Here is a 22,004-nt window from a genome sequence, read left to right on the forward strand (position 1 = left end):
GCAGCAGGGAAACTGAATTAAATCTAAGGCAAGGAAAATCAACTGAATACTGGTTGTTGGGAGACAGGGGTCTTGCACAGAAACATAGATGTTTGGAGGGTGGGAGGCAGGGGAGGCCAAATGAGCAGCTCTCTGATTTTTGATTCCTTGAGATTTGTTCTTTGGGACTCACAGATATTTTTTTCAATGTCAGGATACAGAGTGCAGCGCATAGGCGGAGTGAGGGGTCAGGAACGAGTCAGACATGGGTGTGCCTCATGGGACTCCGGCTGAAGGGGGAGAGAGGTGTTCATAGCCACCCCAGGGGCTAGCCTCAGCGTTGTTAATAAGGACTCAGAAGCAACGAGTAATGGGAGACAGAAACTGGCCTGAATACTGACTCCAACCATGGTGAGGAAGAGGAGATGGGGGCTTGGCATTTTCTTGAATCCTAAAGGCAGTGTGTTTTAGTGGAAACTGTGTGAATCAGAACAGCTGAAGGTTCAATTTCGGGCTCTGTCACTTACCAGCTTTGTGACTGTATAGGACCTCTGGAAAGCCTCAGCTTCCTCATATATAAATGACATCTACCTTCCAGGTGTGACTACTGAATGAGATAGGCTGAGACCACAGTCTAGGCTGTCCATGGCACACAGTATCTACTCAATAAAGTCTACCTGCTTTTGCCCCAGCTAAGTTAGCTCAGACTCTCAGTGTGCAGGGCTGGTGGCCTAGCACTATAAGGCAAAGGAAGGAAGTGAAGGGAGCCTTGGACTTCACATGCGATCACTGGGGTTTTTACCCGATTCTCCCAGTGTGGCTCTTTTTCAGGACGCACCAGAGAGACGCAAGCACTGTCGTCCAGCTCTCCAGGAGGAAACTAAGGAGGGACCGATTTTCTAAGGACCTACTCTGTGCCCAGGGCTTGCTCAGTGTGGTGCCTTGATTACAGCACATAGTAAACATGTTTCCATCCAGAGCACGGACCTCACGGGGCAATGCCATAACTTATTGCTGCACGCTTCACCGTGGGCAACTCTAAAGCCAGGGAGAGGATGGTGGAGATAGTAACGGGGCCTCTGGGGTGCCTGGCTTCGCAGCTGAGACACCGGGAACAAGATGGTGAGGTAAACGCTAGATGTTATAAACACGGGGGGAAAGTGGATGAGAGAGTGGGTGGACGGCTCCAAGGTCCACTAGTGTGGTCACCTTCTCCACATAAGAACCCCTGCAGAACCATTCACCTGCTGCTTGAATACTCCGGGGGCCAGAGACCTCACTACTCTTTGAGAGCTGTCCTTCCCTCTGAAAATCAGCTCAGATGGTTTCAGATTTCTTCCTGACAGTGAGCCCAGATGTGCCCTCTCTTGTCAGAAAACTTGAGCCTTTTTCGTAATCTTAAGATAGTCTATAAAATAATTGGAGGAATACGTGCACACCATCCCTTGGTCTTTATGTCCCCAGAGACCATGAAAACAACCCCTCGTCTTCACAAACAATGCTCTCACTTTGCTTCATGAGTCTCACAAAAGCCCTGAGATGTTGGCATAGGATGCTCATCATTTCCACTCGAAGAGGAGTCTCAGAAACTTGAAGAGATTGGCAAAGATCACACCCAAAGGGAGGAAAGAATCTCAGGGGAGTGTGATTATTCCTTTCAATATCTGAATCCATGTCTTGTCCCCCAGAACTGAATGTGGAGTCCAGCTGGTCAATTCCACAACCTGCGTCCTTTCTATTTGCCGCTAAGCCAAACCTTTAAGACTCTCTTTCAAAGGCCGAAGAAAGTTCTGCTAGAATCCACTGACGGGTTAGTACTGATAATTATGTCTAGTACATCCACATAAAAGGATTTAAAACCAGGCAGTTATAGGGTGAAGGGTAAAAGATCTTTTTCAGCCATAAGAATATATTTTTTTAATGTTTATTTATTTATTTTGAGAGAGAGCGAGTGTGACAGAGCTGTCAGCGCTGAGCCTGACCCGAGGCTTGATCCCATGAACAGCGAGGTCATGACCTGAGCCCAAATCAAGAGTTGGACGCTTAACCAACTGAGCCACCCAGGTGCCCCTCAGCCATAAGACTATTACATGAGGTGGGAAGGAGGGGAGGGGAGAAGACAAGAAGACAAGTGCTGGTACTTCTCATGTGACAATGACATAAGGCATGCTGAGCTTTAGGTCTGGTGACCTATGAAGGTTAAGCCTCAACCAAGTTGAGCGTTGTGGGGCGTGACAGGGTCCAAAACAGGCACTTGAGCAAACTGTGAATGTGTGATTCCACTGGGTCCCCCTGTAGAACCAGAATCATGTTCAAAGGCTAACGGAGGGCAAAAAGCACTAAATAATGGATGCGGTAATGGGCTACTGAGCTGACGTTTTCCTCTCCACTCAGGGAGGTGCCTTCCCGACAGCCCCTAAGAGGCCAGGATATTTGTCTAAAGAACACCAGACGCATTATCATCTGGCAGAAAGAAAGGCTACCCGTTTCTGAGAAGGAAACTGATGATACATTCATCAGTTCTGAGTACCAGCTAGTAGAGGAAATAAAAACTCAGGAGCCAGAAGGACCTTAATGATATGCCCAGAAGGGGCTGTGCCCATCCAATGATATGCCCAGAAGGGGCTCTGCTCATCCTTCAAGGCTTTGCCCAAGTTATATGCTCTTTCCTCCCTGCCTCTCTAGTCGGCTAATATTCCCTATCAGCAAGCATCAATTCTATCGGAGTTTGGAGACCCTGGCATGAAAATAAAGCCTCTGTACAAATCTTCTACCTGCCTTGACTAGGAAGAGAGGAAATGTATATTTCTGGGAGCGAATGGGATTAATCCTTATCTTGTCTCAGAGTCCTAGGTAAGAGTGGAGAGGAGTGTAGTATGACCCTAAGAACAAATCTGTTACAGGAAGGTAACATTATAGGTCCGGATTAGGACAAACAAAGCATCCTAACACATTATTTGTGCAAAAGGGAACAAGAAAGGGGCTGGTAGAGCTTGGCTCCCCAAGGCTATGGTGCCTGGTGGTGTAAACCAGGGCGTGGATGCATGATGTCAGAGAGGAGACTGAAGACAGAGAACCGGCTCTCTGTCTGGACCAACAGCCCAACTGATGGAGACAAAACTGTGTCCCATCAGGTGATGCACTGGGGTGGGCAAGACCCAGAAGAAATGCCACGACTTCTCAAACTCTAGAACCCAATGCACCAAACGTGACACCTTGATGAGGACACCTTTGGCCATGTAGGGTGACAGTGAGCCACCCTAGTCCAGGGGACTGAGACTCCAGGACAGAGATTTTAGAGCTGCAATCAAGGATCCCCCTGGCTTCAAGGCCTATAAAAATTTACTTGGGCGCATGAGATTCCCGCCACCCACGGGGAAAGAGTATACCATCAAAAGCTCAAAGGGAGCAGAAATCCTCAGAGGAGTTACTGTAGAAAGAGTGATGATTAAAAGCGATTCCTGACCTCAAGGAGCTCACAGAGCAGAACAGTAACAGCTCACAGCTATTGAATCCCTACTCTGCACCAAGCACTGTGTTGATTCATATTCTTCAGCTCACTTAGTCCTTAACACAAAAAACTCTAAGGCAGGTACCATTAACACCGAAGCCAAGGCCTTTAAGAAACTCAAAGTCCAATGGCTCACACGGATTCATTAAGAAAAGGTAACAGTGCATTGTGATCATTGCACAGAGAAGCACAGAGGTCTCCTGGGGGAGCTGTGTACTCTGGGGTTAAAAAAAAGGCTTCCTAGAGGAGGTGTGCAATCACCTAGCATACTTGCAATCCCCGCCTCAGTGTGAACTGTTGGCTGGTGGATTGCTCGTGCCGACAACCGACGGTAATGTTCTCGTTTAATCTAATCCATATCCCCTGTTAAGGTTTTACGTAAATGTCTCCTTTAGTCCTCCAAACAAAGCTACAAGGCAGGCATTCCTTTCTCTTTGCAGGTTACGACACTGGGGTTTAGAGATGGAAAAAGATGCTCGAGGACCCTTAGCGGGTGGCCAGGATGAGAGCATACCCAAGTCTGATGCTGAAGATCAGGCCATTTCTTCTGGGGCTGATGTGTGATCTTCCCCAGTGACAGCCCCAAGCTGAGTCTCTTACTGGGCTCTGGGCAGACTGGGCTCTGGACCCAAAGAAGAAGAAACCGGTGGTTCCTAGAGTAACAGGCCACTGGACAGTTTCCCTTCTTGTGGGAAACTTGTGGAAGCTGTCAATCTGGCTTGAAGCTGCTTAATATGCACGGACTTGGCTGTCTTTGGTTTATTTGTCTTTCTGGTTAAGGAGCAGGTGGTGAGGGAGCAAACATCGAGATCACAGCAGAGATTTTCAGGGCACAGCGGTATCCCAGGGAATATGCACTCATCAGGGAGGCAGGTCTACAGGGGCCAGCTTGGAGAACAGGAAGGTCCCAGAACAGTGAGGGACGTGGGCTGTGGGATATTTAAAGTACCTCTGGGAAGTTTAGGCAAGTGGGATCAAGTTTCCAATACACATGCTGTTTTCTCCTCAAAATCATTCAGTAAGTTGGGTTTAGTAACTCCTTTGATAGATGAGAGCAGGGAGGTGTAGAGAAACAAGGGAACTTATCAGAAGTCCTACAGGTAGTAAGAACAGGAGTTGAGATACCAAACGCAAGCATCCGCCCCTCCACTAGAGTTGATACTTTTGACTTGCTACCTGTCTCTGGCTTTTAGAAATGTTGAAATTGTTCACGGAAAAGCACAGATGCTTCTAGGACTCTATGCGAACAGAGGGTTGGAAGCTACTGCTGGCCGTTCAGGCAGCCCAGATATTTCCCAAGCAAAACCTGAGCATGTTTACTTAATGCCTATTTCAGAGTCAGATAAGCAGGAAATTCCCTTTAAAAGAAAGTGTAAGGATTTTCAATTCTTTCTACAGGCAGAGTCATGTGTATATTTGTGAAACACACCTTGAGCGGCTGTGTCATCCCTGCCTTTCACATGCCAGACCCTGGGCTTGCTTCTGGTAATCCAAGGACCTCAGGAAGTTCCTGGAAGTAAGGAGCCAGGAGAAGAGTTGGGATGCTGTGTGCCAAGAGCTGTTAACAGAGGAATGATAGGGAGTGGGGCACAGAGGTAGGGGTGATCTGCTCACACTTAGCAGAAGACCACAAAGTCTCCCTGAGTCCCCATAGCCTGAAGCTAAGCTGGGCTATTAGGGGAGGATGTGGCTCCTTCAGAAGCTTGCAGAATTCAGTAGAGCTAGACCAGGGGGAGGTAGACCAGAGATCTGGGCTGAGGCTGGCATCTGAGTGCCGTGTATGTCAGGCTAAGGAGCTTGGGCTTTTTTTGTTTGGTTGGGTTTTTTTTTTTCAGCTATTAAGCATGGAGATGGTGTGGCCAGACTGGTTAATAAATTCACGAAAACCAAGGCGGCAAATGGAGCATGTTTCCTCACGTATCTAAACCTGTTAGGGGCAAGCGAAGCAATTTGGGCACAAATTGAATTGTAGGGAGCTGTGTGATGGGAGCTGAACCAAACGGAAACACGAACGGACCAGTGTCTCCGTGACAAGAAGGCTTGACAAATGCAAAGGCCTCAAGGAGAAAAACTGCTTTTTCTCTGAGCGACACTCCACTTCACGTTCTCAACTACCTCGTAGACTCAAGTTTTTGAGGACCCCATTCAAATATGCTGTCTCATGAAACCTAACATGTGTTGGCTTTCGGGAGCAGGATTTAGGTGGGGTCTGGTGGATGCAGGATATTGGGAAGAGGAATGGACGCTGATAGGAAAAGGAAGAAATTTCACCAGGTGAAAAGACAACAGGGGCAGAGGAGGGTAAGAATGAGCCAGAAAGACTCTCAACTCAGGACAGAAGGTCAGGTTTGAAAGGGACAACAGGAGCTCCTCTTTCCCCTCTGCCCATTCCACATTTGAATCCTCCTATAGTTTTTCTGACAGGGGGCCTTTTAGGCTCTGCTTGCACCAGCTCCAGTGATGGGGAGCTCACTCCCCTAGGTGCCAGCTGTTCTAACTCTTCACAGCTCTGACCACTGCTCAGGAAGGTCACCGTCACTTTGGGCTGGCCAATACAGAACACTGTAAGCCCTCTTCCAACCGGTAGCCCTGGGGACTCCCATCTCCACGTTTATGGTTCCTTTTCTCCAGGCCAAGCATTTCTAGGTCCTTCAGTTGCTGCCCTGGTTATGGGGTTTCAAACTGCCCTATCAATCTGACCTTGAAAAATGCGGGGGTGTCTTTGTGTCTCTCACAGGGTGGGGTCCAGGACCAATAACAACAGCCCAGAGAGTCATCCAGCCTCACAACAGTCCTGTTAGGGTCAGGGCTGGAGTTCCTGGGGGTCTGTTTTCAAAGCCTGTGCTCTTTGTACCCATCACTGAGCTGAATGAGATCAGCGGTGACTAAACATCCTGGTTCTGTTTACACAGGCCGCGGTGAAGTCCAATGTCCCCTTGGGCAAGAGTCCCCCAGTGCTCCTGAATCACGTACAGAGGCTGCCTTCCGCACGCCGACTGGATGGGGGGCCGAAATCTGGGCCTGGCCTAGCACTGGCTTGTGGCAGTGTCACACAGCTTGATATTTTCCATTTCCAGGAGTCCCACTGGCCGATGGGGTCCAGATGTAGTGGACCTGCCGGGTTCTTTGCAAGCCCACTACGCGTGGCCTTTTTCTTGGTGGTCTGTCCACTGGCTGGACCCTTAGACACTCTAAAGGCCCTGGCTGGCTCTTCTATGATCCCTCTGAGACCTGTCAACCACTTTTAAATCGGATGGGCAACTCTTCCCAGGATCGAGACACTGCCCCCTATTTGATCAGGTATAATTAAGTCTTTGGCCGGAGACTTTTGTCATGGAACAACTCAGTCCTTGAGACCCCTGGACACAGTGGTTTGTGCAGTTCAACTCACCGCCACGCAGGGGGCCAGACCTCGGTCCAGGTTGGCAACCCTTCCTCAGCCTCACCATTTCCGCCTTATGCCCCCTTCCCTCTGACTCACTGAGGAGTCCGTGCCATGTAGGCCCTGGCAAAGCTCTCTAAGTTATAATGCCTATCCAGAAGAGGGGTTCCCTTCCTCAAGCTGTAGACACAGCCGCGTAGGAGTGCAGGTCACGGGAGCCTGGCAGAAGAGAGAAGATTTACTTACACTTACAGGTTGACTTTTTGGCACATCATAAACACCTTCCTTCTTTTGGCTGGTGGGAACCTATGGAAAAATCAAATTCGACACGGTCAAAACACTTTGATACTCCACTTTCAGAGAACAAAGCCATCACGCTTCAACTTCAAGCTGGCTTAAGTGTGTGTGAGAATGGCCCCTGAGGCCCGAGGGTCCCAAATCAAAGGGCCCTCCACAAGTGTAGAAGCAGGAGGCCAGGCTCCTTCCCTGAGGAAAGCCGGATGAGGGAGGAGTGTGCGAGTCACTTAAATGAGTGCAGGGTGTCTCTGCCATCGGGCTCCTCATGGAATCACAGGACAGAGGCTGCAGGGACCTCAGAGGTCATATGGTGGAAAAAATAATCCTCATTTCGCCAAAGACAGAAATGAGCCTCAGAGAGGTGCTCTGACTTGTCCCAAGTGATTAAAATTAGTTTGCAGCTGAGTTTAAGCTGAGAGTCAGGTTATTTACAATATAGCAAACATCAAGGTCTCAGCATAAAGAACGGCTTCTGCTGGGATCATGGACAAGCTGTCTGATATTTACCCAAAGTGTCTTCCAAGAAAAGGGACCGTTAATGGCAGGGAAAGCGCAAAACAAGAGTCGAGAAAATTCCAATTGTTTTTTCATATGTATCTGTATTTTCTTTCCTCCCTCTCTCCTCGTACTCCTCCATCTGGTCTTATCGGGCCACTTGGTAACTGTCACACCCTGAACAGGCCACAGCCCCTCGGAGCGTCACGATCCTAAAATGGGTGTTACTGGCTCTGCTTCTGATTTGGGTTACTGTGGGAATCCAACGACAAAGCAGACAGTAAATACAGACGATTAGGAGCTGTGATACTGTGAAGTGTTAGAATGAGAGCTTCTTTTATTGCTGACACATCGTATAAATAAGGATCAGCATGTATTTTATAATATTAACAACAGTAGATAGGTTGAACACTTTTCTAATGGGCCAGTCAGGGTGTTACCCTGAAACATTCCGGATCGAGAGCAATCATGTGTGCTTCCCAGGAACTAGCACAGTGTAGCTCCTACCCCCATCTGAGGCATCAGCCTGCAGTGGTCTTCTGTCTGCTAATCTGTGTTTCTTTTCGCCAGACTGGGAGCTCTTTAAGAGCAGGCACAGTGCCCAACGCTCAGTAGGCATCTGGTAGATGTCTGCTGCGTAAATGTTTCATAAGAAATGTGGGGACCAGTGAAGGAAAAGAAAAAGTGTCTTTTAGGCTTGGACCAGCTAACTATACCATTAACAAGAAGGAAGAATTTGGGCTCATTCCTCGAGACCCTGTGCTATTTCCAGGCTCATCAATTTAGCTTAAAATCCTTCTAATAGGGGCGCCTGGGTGGCGCAGTCGGTTAAGCGTCCGACTTCAATCAGGTCACGATCTCGCGGTCCGTGAGTTCGAGCCCCGCGTTGGGCTCTGGGCTGATGGCTCAGAGCCTGGAGCCTGTTTCCGATTCTGTGTCTCCCTCTCTCTCTGCCCCTCCCCCGTTCATGCTCTGTCTCTCTCTGTCCCAAAAATAAATAAAACGTTGAAAAAAAAATTAAAAAAAAAATCCTTCTAATAATCCTAAGAGCTCGGTATTAGAATCTTCACTTTAGGTGGTGAAAAACTGAGGCTCAGAGATGTCAGGGTAACTTTTCCAAAGCTTTAAAGCTAGTTAAGTGGTGAGATTCAAACCCAGCTCTTTCTGGCTACCGAACAAAATATTTATTACTAACAGCCCAAACTGACATTGACAGGGCACTTCCTAGGTGCCAGCCACTGTTCTGAGGGTTTACATGTATTTGCATGCAGTCCTCAAGACAAGTCAGTTGGGCAAAGATGACAACTGTCACAATGTTGCAGAGGAGGAAAATGAAGCCCAGAGAGCATCCTGCAGGTGGGGGGGGGGGGGGGCGAGAGCTGGAGTTCTGACAGTTCGCGTTTTAACTACTACGCGGTATAGACAGTTGCACCTCACCCCTGGTCCCGCCATTCCCTAGCTGTTTTTGATTGCACCCTTTTCTCTGACATCACATTCTACACTTGCAGAAGGTTGTGCACGTTCCTGCAGAAAACGGGAGGTCCATGGCGGAGCACGGACCACGCAGAAAGATGCGCTTCCTGAGCCGCTCTCGCAAACCCTAGTTTGCAGGTAGCCAATGACGAATGTAATTTCTTTGCTCCCGATAACTCAGCTCCCTCTAAAAGGAATCCTCTAAGAATGCCTACGGAGTCCTTGTTAACAAGGGCCAATAAATTACCAGCCCGCACTTGTATTTTTACTGGCTCACCCTTTCCTGAGCAACATGAACAGCATTTCTGTTCCTCGTAATTCACTGCTCGCTATGGGCACTTAGCAAGTTGAACCGCAGCTGACTCTCAATTATCCCTGCAAATGGAGGAGAAGCGGCAGGATGGATAAACCCAAACTGTGCATAATTGAAAAAGCTTTGCTACTTGGTTCTCCCATGGGTGACATATCAATCTGCCTGTTTGTCCTTAAAGATTTATGTCGGGCAGGATACATTCTTGGGAGCCTTGCCTGGCTCTCTACCTGGTCGGAGCCTTCCTCTGGACTCTTGTAAGCTCTGGTACATTCGTCCACTAAAAAATAAAAGTGGCCAAGAACCTACTATGTACCAGGCTTTGTGGTTTGCCAGGGACAGTGATGGCAAACAAGCTGGATAAGGCCCCCGAGTGAATGGAGCTCCTTGTTTTACTGGGAGGAGTTGAGAAAGTAATTGGGTTACTCACACGAGTGTCAAAAGTGCTTTATCTTATATAGGAGCTATCAACCCACACTGCAGCTGCCCGTGAGCTTGTGCAGCGCAGGGCAGGTATTTTGCTAACCTGTTCCTCATCCCGTAAATACTGGTTACACAGGAAATGTTTAAGCACTGAACATTTACCATGTATGTGCTAAGGGCAGAAGTGTTTAAGGGCCAAAGACCAGAACGTGCCTCGTGTGCTGGTTCTCACCCCTGCCTGGCTGGTCCACTCTGCCTGCAGACCATTTCAGTAATATGGCGGTGTAGAGTGATGGCAGTTCTCAACCAAAAGGAAGCGGGAGATCTGTTTAAAAATTTTTTTTAACGTGTATTTATTTTTGAGACAGAGCATGAACAGGGGAGGAGCAGAGAGAGAGAGGGAGGCACAGAATCTGAAACAGGCTCCAGGCTCTGAGCTGTCAGCACAGAGCCCGACACAGGGCTCAAACTCACGGACCTCGAGATCATGACCTGAGCCGAAGTTGGACGCTTAACCGACCGAGCCACCCAGGCGGCCCAGGAAGCAGGAGATCTGGTTTCTAATCCTGGCTCCGCCACAGGCTGTGAGTCCTCAGAGGGCCCCTCTGTCCTCTGAGCCTCTGTTTTCTCATGTAGCTGTGGTGGGCAAGTCAGGGGGTGCCTAGACACGCGTTGAGGGTGGGGACCACGCTGTGGTCTATCACATCCCCGTGTGCCTGGCACACACTAGGTGTTCCATACACAATTGCTTCTTGAACAAAGGAGTTAATAGATGTCAAACTACTGTAAAAGCTATACATTAAGCACTATATGTACAGAAGACATTTTAGCTCAGTGACATACTAATAGTGTTAGAGAGGCAGTTTCAGGGTTGAGTGACATTGGAGCAGAGAGTTATCATTTTAAAATAACAATACTTGACACCTCACGGGCGATTAAAAATGATTTTTAAACCAAAGGACTCAGAGAATGTCTGTGTGGAAAGCCGCAATCTCGCCCGTGTGTTAACGTTAACGTACTAAAGAATTACCAGGTTTACAGCTGAGGCTCTGGCCTTGGGCGCAGCACTCAAACTGGAGGACTTGATTTTCTTCCATTTAAAACGATAGCCATCATAGCTGTGCTTATCTTACTGAGTTACTGCAAGGGTCAAAATCAGGTGAGGTGTAAAAAACCCTTGTACTGCAAGGTTCTGTGTTGCTTTAGAAAGATGACTGATAACTTTTTCTGATGCGCGCAAAAAGAAAGACAATTACTATTATTAATCCGGTTTGGAAAATGAGACTACTGATCCTCAAAGAGAGGTTCCATTTACTCAAGAGTCTCTCCCTCCCTCAAATAGCAAAGTCAAGTGAGGCTGCAACTTTCCGCTAGGCTCTCTGACAAGATGAGGCGACCAAGTCATGTTCTGCTTCACTTAATATAACATCATAAGACCTCGTGAACAGCATCTGATACTGACAAAGTTCTCAGGAAGTAGAGGAACTACCATTTACACAGAACCTACTACGTACCAAGAGCTTTACACCTTCACATCACTTCTAGAGGCAGATAATGCAGCATTCCTAATTTTATAGACTGGGAGATCGGGATACAGAAGTTAGCACTTGATCCAAGGCCACAAAACAGCTAAAGGATTAGGCCCCAGGTCTGTCTGCCTCATTCCTCATTCTGGAAAGCAGGGGATGGGATTAAAATCTGAGACTACCCTGGGCCAAGCTGAAGACTTGGAGATACTGTAGTCTCCTCAGGATGAATAGCTGTGGAATAATCAGAGGCCCTCAAAACACAAAGAAGAGTGCAGCTCCCTAATCACAGCTCCTTAAAAGCTCAGCTTTATCTTTGGGCCCAAGAGCTTATCTTGTGTTGAGCAAATGGAGGCCCAGCTGACTGGCAAAGCAAGAGAGGAGAAGAGAGGGTGATAAAATATTCATTTCCTTAAACGATACCTTCCTGCTAATGATGGACAGCCGGAAAGATCCGGAGGTCACAACTGTTAAAACAAGTGTGATTTTTAGATAGGGACGTGGAGCCTACGCAGAATCTAATCGTGAAACTCTGCATCAGGATATTCCGGCTGAGAAGAGCCCGGGGATTCATGCATTTACCGGGGTCAGAGAGACTTGGCTGGGAGTGGGAGTTCTGCCTCTTGGAGCTCTGTGACCTTGGGCAAGACATCTTATCTGTGTGAGCCTCAGGGTTCCATCTGTAAGGTTGGGAATGAGGGTTCAAGCCACACGGTCTTGTTGTGAGAGATAGGATATTGCATGTAAACCCCATTCATGGAGCCCTCAATAAATGTTACCCCTCTCCCCTCCCCACCCCCCCCCCCACAATTTCTAAGAGTCTTGTTGCCCTGTAAAGCAAGTGAACATGTTTCTCTAAAGAATCGCTGTGCTCTGATAGGCACTAGCTGCAAAAGGCAGCAAAGGACCTCGCCTAAGAGACTCTTCAGTCTTAGTCGCTCAGTTTACAGGTGAGTAAACTGAGGCTCAGAGAAGGAAAAGAACTTGAGTTGGTACTTGGACTAGGATTCCGAATCCACACACTGTGTGACTCAGGATGAAGCCTCTTCTCTACATCCTTCACACGAACTTGCTTCATTCTCATGCCAACGTGTGAGTTACAGGGAAACTAGTCCCCTATCTTACCACTGGGGAAACTGAGGCTCATAGAGGGCAAGTGTCTTGCACACTACCACTCAGCCAAAGATAGTTGGTGACACAGCCAGGACTGGAACCCAGTTCTCTGCTCGCCTAAACCAGTTCTTCCCACACACAGGATGTCCCACACCCCCAGCCGTCCCCCACGGGGGCCCGCAGGTGCCACTAACTACGGCTTGGCTGGGATTCAGAAACTTTGCACTGAAAAGCCTCATTTTGTCTTACAAGGTGCTTTTTCTTCAGGGGATGACTGGTTAATGGTTTCTTTTGGCCTCATATTCAGACACCGCAAGGTTGTAATAATTTAAAATCTGAGGGGGGCCAGGGCGGCTCAGTCGGTTGGGCATCCAACTTCGGCTCAGGTCATGATCTCATGGTCCGTGAGTTCGAGCCCCGCGTTGGGCTCTGTGCTGACAGCTCAGAGCCTGGAGCCTGTTTCAGATTCTGTGTCTCCCTCTCTCTCTGCCCCTGCCTACTCACACTCTGTCTCTGTCTCTCAAGAAGTGAATAAACATTAAAAATCAATCCATCAAAATAAAATCTGAGAACAAAAATGTAAGTTTTCCATTTAAAGACAGAAACTGTGTGAGCGCTGACTTTAAACAAGACTTCAGAGCACAACCTTACACTTGCATCCAATCTAGACCGATCCAGGGGAGAGAAAGACGATGATCACTCCATGGGCCTGGTTTACACTGAGCTACTGGTAGAGCTGATGTTATACTTTGGTCATTTACAATTCTGTGCATTTGGCGGAAACTGGAAATCTATTTGACTTTCATTACATAAGTAATGCGTGCCTAAGGCAGAATAGCAGACCACATAACTGAGTGAGTTAAGGAAATTAAAATCACTTATTAAATACATTAAATTTTTTCCTCTTCTTCCATGATGTTTATATTTCAAATTAAGGCTGAATTTCTAATTAGTGACAAATTGGATGCTGTCATATTTATCTGATGTGTGGCTATGGTGCAGTTTCTCTAACTCTGATGGGCAAGCAAGGGGGAGGTCCGGTGAGTTGTACCTTCACTCACGTGGGGTCTGATCGCTGCTCTAAATGGCTGTACAGCCCCCGGGAAGTTACTCAGCTTCTCTGGGCCTCAGTTCCCCCTCATAAAAGTGGGATTAAATACCTACTTTATAGCATGTGCGTGAGAATGGAGTGAGTCAAAATGTGTGTGTGGGGTTTTTCACAGAAGCAGACACTGAAGAATATTAATTTACCTTCCCTTCAGGAGGGGTGAAACTTGGAGCTGTACTTTCTTTTATTCAGTTAATATTTCCAGTGCTGTGTTCTGAAGGTGTTTGCTTTGGAGTTTGTCCTTCATTTTCAGTAGTGCTTTTAAAAGAAATGTGATGAACACATTCTTTTGAGAAGCGAAGGACCCTTCTGTATCATGGACAACAACCCTCCAATGGGTTACTTTACTAAAATGGAATGTCTGATTCTCGAGTCAATTGAACATAGTTAAGATCCATTAACAATTAAAACAACGCACTCAAGTGGCCATTAAGCATTTCCACAGCAAGGTGTGAAAACTTCTGGTCAGTTGGTAAATGCCAACCACATGAAGTTGTCTTCCATGAGCCTGAATGACAGAAAGAGCTATGTGACCATGAGAAGGGAGTGCCCTCGGTTCTGCAGACCCTTCAGAGCATTTACTGGTATCGGTGCAATGGTAAGAGAGAGAAGCGATTTTATACCTGATAAATGTTTTCTTCCGTTTCGGGATCACGGATTGGCTCGTGTCCAGCCTCAAACACAATGTACTATTACGGAGCGGCCAGAGAGGAAAGGTCAGAGGGGAAGGAGAGAGAGGAAAAAAAAAGGCATTTGGAATTCAGGATACAAATCTCAGTGAGCATTAAAGAAACAGTCACAACAGAAAATGCCCTCAAGAGACAAGTGGATTACGGAAACACTACGGGTGCCTTGCACACCTCTGCCTTTTCTTACAAAAACGGCAAGGGTCTGATGGTCAGTGGTACAGGAGTGATTGCACGGACCCCTGCACATCTTTGGGGAGATGTAACTTCTTCATTCAATGGCATTTTATCTCAGTAAGGTCTGCAAGTGCTTCATTGCTGAGTGAGAATGACATCTCCTGGGAACATCTGGGATCCCAACTTCATAATCTGGGTGACATCTGCTGCCCCCCCTTTGCTTCCCTAAAGCTCCTAACTCAGCTTTGAAGTGCTCAGAAACCCCAAACCTCCACATCCCATAAATAGCACCTTATTTTACATTCTTAGTTTTAAATACTGAAACTCAACTTCTTTTCCCCTGTGCACGTTTCAGACTTTAAAGGACTGAGCCATTTCAAATAGGGCAATATTCTTCATTCCCTGTGAGCCAGTTGCCCAGGGCAGAGCTCACATTCTCGACAAATCCTTCCCCTCAGCATTCTAGAGCCAGGGCATGCCGTTAGGCGTATCTTTGGCTTTTTTTGGTCACATATGCTAGAAACCTCTACTTTGTGTTACTCATATTATATTACTCATTTTATCCATATGGTTTTATTTTTGTCATAGCTGTACCAGCTTTCTGTGTGGAAACAGATATGCGTGGCACACACACACATCTAAGTTTCAGGTTTTCTTTTATGTCCTGCAAGTTCATTTTCTCACTCTTTTCTCTCCTTGGGAGTAAGTATGAGCGGGCTGGGGTTGGTGGTGGGAGGCATCCTCTTCCCTTTTCTCCGCATCTGTTTGTACACAGCACACACTTGGATCCAAGAGAAGCCATCTCTCTAGCCACACCTGGGCTGCGAGCTTGAGAGTCCAGGGATAGTGACTACCTGGGACATCTCTAGGATCTCCCTTACTCTCCTCCCAACAGCCCCTATGGCACGATCCAGACAATCAGAGGGGCCACAGAGATCTCTCCCCACAGCCTTCCCAAAGCTTTACAGACTGCCCTTTGGGCTTGCACTCAAATGTCACCCAAACTCACTCGCCATCCCCAGTTCCTAACTCAGAGAAGCCTCCACGTGAACTTGGAATATACAAGAGACTCCTGAAAACATCCAGTTCTGAGAATCAAACTTTTACAGATAGTGGAGGGGGCTGGGGCAGGGGCAGGAAGGAGGAAACCTATCTCAAGATCCCATGTCATGGATGCCAGCCAAATTTCTGTTCATTTTTTATGGAAATTCACTCCTGGAGAGGCTGGCAGCCTGCACCCTTGGAAATAATCTCGGTCCCTTCTCCAGGCTCTGCCGTCAGGGGATTCTTCAGGGCTCTGACAAAGTGTCTGTAGCACAGGCCTCGCCATTCCTGACCCTAAAACCCCGATGGGTTTCAGAAATTACCTGGTATACAGGATCTTCAACATCCTCTTCCAAAATTGTCTACAGCAGAGCGAGTGAAGGGAGGTTCAAAAGCAGAAGATATAAAGGAAGAGGTGTGAGATTGTGTTCAGAAATCACAGGACAGTACAGAAACCAGCTCTGGGTAGGACAGGCTGCTGGGTCATTTTAGGGAGAAAACACACAGGAAAAAAAAAAAAAAAAAGGAAAAGAAAACTCTTGCAGCCACCCCCACCCCCACGCCCACTATCAACAACAGCAAAAGCAATTGCATTTCTTCTGTTCTCCTGCCCAGAAATCTTCCTCGGGATTCAAGATTTCACTTTCTCTCACATGTTCAGGATTTCAGAGAATAAAAGATCATCTCTAACGGCTTGCGCTCGATGCCTGAAATTTACACGGGAACCTTTCATCTTTGTTTATTTCTACTTGGCAGCGGGAGGACAGGACCTGACTGTCAGTTTTCACATCTGTTTATTTGAAGTCCTAGTCTTCCCTGGTACTCGGGTAAATTCACAGGTATACCTGATACACAGCTTGTTCACACTGCTTATCCTTCTGTGCCTTTTTTTCCAATTCTTCTCGTTGCTTCAATTCGTAAATCAGTTGAAAGAGATCTCTCAAGTCCAGAATAACAGGTTCAGCCTGGAGTAGAAGGTGGGATGAAGCGCATTAGTAAGGGAATGGTATAAAGGCAGAAGCAGCCCGGCCCACTTTTGCCTTTGCCTGGTACAACCCGCAGCCCTTCCTTTTCCTATTAAACTGAGAGCATTCCGTCTTTAATTAATTCTACCTTGTTTATATCGGTTTAGCAAATTGCATCTAGGCTAAAGTTCATTTCTTCGACTAATTATATTTGCAAATTCATAATAATCATAAGCATAAAAGGCACTGCTTTTATTTATTAGTAATTCTAAATACAATAAAATTAGGGTAGGCCTTATACAAAACAGCTATTTGTTTTCTCTTATTTTCTTTTTAAATGAGGCTATGAACACAAGGAAACTTATTTGTGTAGTGTGCCTCCATCCAGCTTAATCAGAAAGGAAAATAATTAGTCATTATGAAATACCCATTAGGGAGAAACACGACCGGATGGGCTGGAGCAAGCTTCCTTGCTCCGAGGCTATCTGAGCATCAGCATCGCTCCGTCTTACATCAGAGGCGGCCTTCAAACACCAACAGCGTGACTGCACGCGCTGTCCCCTAAAGCTACCAGGAAAGGCGCCCTCCTTGGATGGGGATACTCACCGCCTGGGCTGTTTTTATGGCGACAAATCTGTGATTCCCTTCCTTCCCACAAACGTATCCAAAGGCCCGGTGGTCTGTGATGTCCTTTGCAATGTAGGAAATTTCATGAACAGCATGATGATGCTGAAGGGCCTATCAGAGACAAAAGGAAGAACATATTTCATGGGACTTTCCCTTCGAGCTGTTGATCAATAAGAGATGCGTTTCAGCTACGTGTGAACAGGCCCGAAGGGCTTTGGAAAAGCTGTTGGGTCCAGATGGAAGGAAAAAAGAGCTGCGCCTGCCCTTGAGGGGTGGAGGCTTTCCTCCATGGTCTTAGTGCTGTGACCAGGCAGACAAACAGGACTGCTCATATGCTGAATGAGCGTCTGTGGCCGTGGCTTCCATTAAGCTTGCCAGGGCCAGTCAGTCTAGTTCAAGGTGCAGGCTTCTGCGACAGCTCTCTTTGTGACACAGCCCCACTGAAGTTCCGGCTTGATATTTAATACATTTCCATCCCCAGGGCCTCTGCTTGCCTTGGTGGAAAAGTACAGGGAGTACCGTTCAGTGTCACAGAACTATGCACTTGTATGGTTACAACCCTTTTTTGACCGATGGTGACAGAGTGTCTCAGGGAACAAACACCTTCTTCTATCTTGTCCAGAGTCACCATCTGGGCTAGAGGTAGATGCCGTTAGTTCTCAAGCTCTTCCTGGGCTGGTCCCTCTGTTTGCCATGCCCATTCTTCTACCCATTTGCCTGAATCCTCCTATTCCCTTTCAAAAGGACATTTGAAGGGCGCCTGGATGGCTCCGTTGGTTAAGTGTCCAACTCTTGGTTTTGGCTCAGGTCATGAGGTCACGGTTTTGTGGGTTCGAGCCCCCGGTTGGGATCTATGCTGCCAGCTTGGGATTTCCTCTCTCTCTCTCTCTCTCTCTCTTGCTTTCGCTCGCAATCTGCCCCTCCCCCACTCGCACTATGTCTGTCTCTCTCAAAATAAATAAACAAATGTAAAAAAAAAAAAAGACATTTGAATAGCACCACCTCTGTGAAATCTTCCCTGAATGAGGCTTGCTTTTCCTCCTCTGAAGAAATAATTCCATAGAACTTCGGTCTCTACTGACACGGCAATTCCTAATGGAGTCCTCACACACAGCTCCCTGGGTTCTTGTTTTCCAGACCTTCCTACTCTGATATATTTACCTGGCTCCTTGTCTGTCTTCACAGGATCCATCTTCCTTAACTCTGTCTTCCTAGAACCTTGTGCTATGTTTGACCCATAGTTCCTGAACTCAAGTAAATCAGGATAGTTGATCAGTAATTTGGTAGTCTTTCGAAGCTGATCTTCCCACCTTTATTATCTAAGCTTCAACAAATAATGCTTGCCATCCTAATGGTGATGGCCATCTGTAGGACCATTTTCCTATATTAAACCTACTCAAAGCAACACTTAGTACTCTGTGTAAAGGCTTGCGCAGGTAGCTGGGCATTATATGATGTGCTTAAAGTCCTTATAAGGGGCCTTTTCATTAAATTACATATTAAGAGCCTTGTATTCTGGCCACTTTGTGAGCACAATGCACTCCCTGCACCTCTCTGGACCTTTGTTTCTTCTTCTATCCAATGAGAAGTTTGTACCAGATCAATGGCTCCTAACTCAAAGCCCTGGGTCTACTTGCATCATTAAAGGTAATAAAAAGAAGTCCTAAGCAGTTTTCAACATTTCAAAAAGCTAAGCAGAAATTTGTAACTACTCTTAATTAAGACTACACATGTGCATGCAAATGAAAATGCCAAGTTCTTTTCGAAATGTATCAGGTTTATGTTGTACTCCTTAGAATCATCTCTGAGGAGATTCTCTTTGGCATTTACTTATGGGTTTGAATAATTCAAGTAGGAAAGTGAATGATTATAAATACCCTTTTTTTTTTGGCTGGACAAAATCTTACCTGTTACCGAGTCCACGGAAGGAGGGAGACATGTAACACAAAGGGAACTTAATCATGAACATGGTAGGAATCACTGGAGTAGATGTTCTGGAAGGTCTGGTCCTATCACGCAAGATCTTTTAGCCATTAGGACCTTGAACCACACCGCCAGTCTCTTAGGTCAGTGGACATCTAGTCTCATGATGGTCATCACCTTAGTTCCAGACTACTGGCCCTGGCCTTCCAAAACACCCATTCCCACACTGCTACGATCTTTCTAGGTTTCTGACCTCATGAATCATTTCTGCAGTAGAATTTGCTGTTGCACCTTGACCTTCTAGACTCTGATCACTCATTAACCTCTCTGACTGCTCTTGTGACTCTCCCTTCTGGTCGTGACTTGCCCAGGTTTTCCACTGACCGCTGCACATCATGCTTGGTGGGTGGTGTCACTGTCTAGTCACCTAACTGGCCACAAGACAACTGTGTAATTCTAGTGAATTCTGACCCAAATAAAGTTGGCGGGGAAGGAAATGTTTGTTAGTGGAAGACCAAGAATCCATTTATTCTTGTTTTATTAAGTGGACATGCTTAGCTAGTGGAGGAAAAGTGCTCAAAGAGTGGTAGCTTTTTCACAGTGTTAATGATGTAAAATTGATGAGATTTATATTCACACAACATGGGTGTATTGATTTATAGGCTTTTGTGAACTAGAATGGTATGCAGCAGGGGAAAGTGGAAGACAAAGACATTCTCTTTCTCCCCCTTTCCTCAAAGTATTTCTCTCTCTGCATAACGTGGAGAATGTTATCCACGTTTCCTATTAAATCAAAGTTTGACGACAGTACCTTATTGATTGCCAAGTGGAATATTGCTCTAAAATTAAACTGTGATTAGAAGTCTTCCTGGTGGAATTAGATTTGGAGAAGACTGTGCAAGGGTAAAATATCACCTACTATGCAAGACAGCAGATGGAGTTGCTTTAATTTATCTGGAAATCCTCATTAAGTGTTTTAAAATCAAAACATTTTTAACGCCTGATGATACCTAATATTGCCTCGCGAAGTATAGCTCTGTGCGTGCCTGAAGTGCCTAAAGATGTCTGTAACATGATCTTTTCCCACAGTTAATTTTATGTTATGTTAAATAGGATTGCTGTGAAAGTGGCTCATTTATTTGGAAACTAAGCATCATTGAGGGGATATGTCTCCACTTTCTCCGACCTCAACTGTGCAGATACAGCACAGATAACTTGGAGATACAAACACATCAGAATCCTGATAATCCCTATGGTCATATTACTGCATTCATCGTGGCAACTGCAAGAATCTTGCAAATACTTGTTCACTGAGGCTCAAAACTGCTCCATGTCTTCTAGGAGATTTTATGAGCACAGTCAAAGCCAAAGGAACCTTGAACATCCTATTGTTTGGCTGCATTTATGAAAGGACTCAGGGTCACAGAGAGTTCTGGAGGGACCAGTCCTGAATGCAGCTCTCATTCTCCCTATGAAGGATAATGGAGCATTGACAAGAGGAAGCAAGATCATGTAGAATCGAGGTCTCCACTCCTTAGACTCCTGCCTCCCCAGTGCAACAACAAAACCATGATCCCTGAAAAGCCTGGATGAGGAAGGGGAGAGTTGGCCAAGGAGGGAGAGTTGGCCAAGGAGGCAGAGTTGAAGCTGTTCCAGATTCTTGCAGGTATCTGAGGTCAGAGAGGGTCATAAATCAGAAGGTTTGGAAGAGAGGCTGGTTTGCTATAAGGATCTCAAAGAAAAAGGTCAAGGCAGCATGTTCTGGAAGCAAGCTCTCATGAGCTTGTGACTATCTGTGATGTTCACTGAGCAGTCAGGCTGGAAAGATGTGGTGAGACCCTTGGCCATGGGAAATAAAGATTGTTTCATCCCAGGAGGGTTTCTGTGGGGAGGTCCTGGGCATCACAAGTTGTTCTGGAGGGCATAGGGAATACTGGGCCAGAGGACGAGGGAGCGGGGAGGAAAGGGAGAGTCTGGTCTTCCTTCTTCCACATTTCCTTAGGGAAACAGTTTGTCTTAGGAAAACTTAGTCTAGATATTGAGGTACCGCCCCAAATCTAAGCAGGTATTTGCTTTTAAAAGTAGTCTTCAGCGACACCCTGTTTCTCTGCTACCACTTTATTCTTCTCCCATTCAGAACCCTCCCTGTTGTATTACGGATGAAAGTTGTTACTGAAGAATTCTAAGGACAGACCAGAGATTAGACTTCTCAGTCTGGTCTGATCTTCCTCCCATCACTGAACTTCAGGGGAGCCAGGCTACAGATAGTCTGAAGAGCCCATCCCTGCCGCCTTCGGTTCTGTACTTCTGGGCCCGTGTGCCACTGTTCACATTTTCCCTGTCGATCACCCTCTTCATCCCCATCACCAATCCTTCAGTGACTCCATGTAACTAAATCATACATATGCTCCCAGGCTAGTTCCAACAGCGTGCTCATCCAGGGAACCTTCCCTGACCCCTCCATTTCCCTCCATTTCCCAGTGGTAATTCCTGTCCCTAGACCTCAGTGCCTTGTATTTGTTCTCCTATCTAGGATGCTTCATTTTGTTTCACATTTACCCATTCATCCACTTCTTCACACCATGTGTATTTACTGAGTACCTGTTATGTTCCAGGTCTCATGCTTAGTCCTACATCCATCTAGATTCTTAAAACATAGTCCCTTCCCTGAGGACCTTGCAATCTCATAAAAACACGCAGGATAAGAAACCAATGACCACGATATAATAAGATGAGCTTATATTAAAGGTGTGCATAGGGTGTTACATTGGCTCAGAGCAGGGATGGGGAAGGGCGTCAGGAAGACTTGACAAAGCAGCTGGCCTTGAACTGAATCTCAAAGGCTAAGGGCAAGTCCCCAGAAAATCATGGGAAAGGGCAGTCTAGGCAGAAAGAACCGAACATTCACAGGAAAAAATACCCACCAGGACTCAGGGGAGTCAACAAACAAAGCAAAACAAAACAA

General features: G+C 46.6%; 1 protein-coding gene across 16 annotated transcripts in view; it reads right to left on the bottom strand.

The window, feature by feature from the left end:
* DAB1 (DAB adaptor protein 1) overlaps positions 1-22,004 on the bottom strand; it is a 1,153,213-nt gene that overhangs the window by 55,835 nt on the left and 1,075,374 nt on the right. For 9 of the 16 annotated variants that reach the window (XM_040470387.1, XM_040470384.1, XM_040470379.1 and 6 more), the window contains 5 exons: positions 17,096-17,227; positions 16,370-16,489; positions 15,848-15,886; positions 14,241-14,306; positions 7,119-7,178 (listed from right to left, as the gene is read on the bottom strand). In XM_040470387.1, the coding sequence (XP_040326321.1) occupies positions 7,119-7,178; positions 14,241-14,306; positions 15,848-15,886; positions 16,370-16,489; positions 17,096-17,227 (417 nt within the window). The remainder of the gene's footprint in view (positions 1-7,118; positions 7,179-14,240; positions 14,307-15,847; positions 15,887-16,369; positions 16,490-17,095; positions 17,228-22,004) is intronic. The other 7 variants (XM_040470392.1, XM_040470389.1, XM_040470393.1 and 4 more) reach the window with 3 other exon arrangements.

This window comes from Herpailurus yagouaroundi, unplaced genomic scaffold (genome assembly GCF_014898765.1).
Source record: "Herpailurus yagouaroundi ecotype Mexico unplaced genomic scaffold, PumYag 77, whole genome shotgun sequence".
NCBI lineage: Eukaryota > Metazoa > Chordata > Mammalia > Carnivora > Felidae > Herpailurus > Herpailurus yagouaroundi.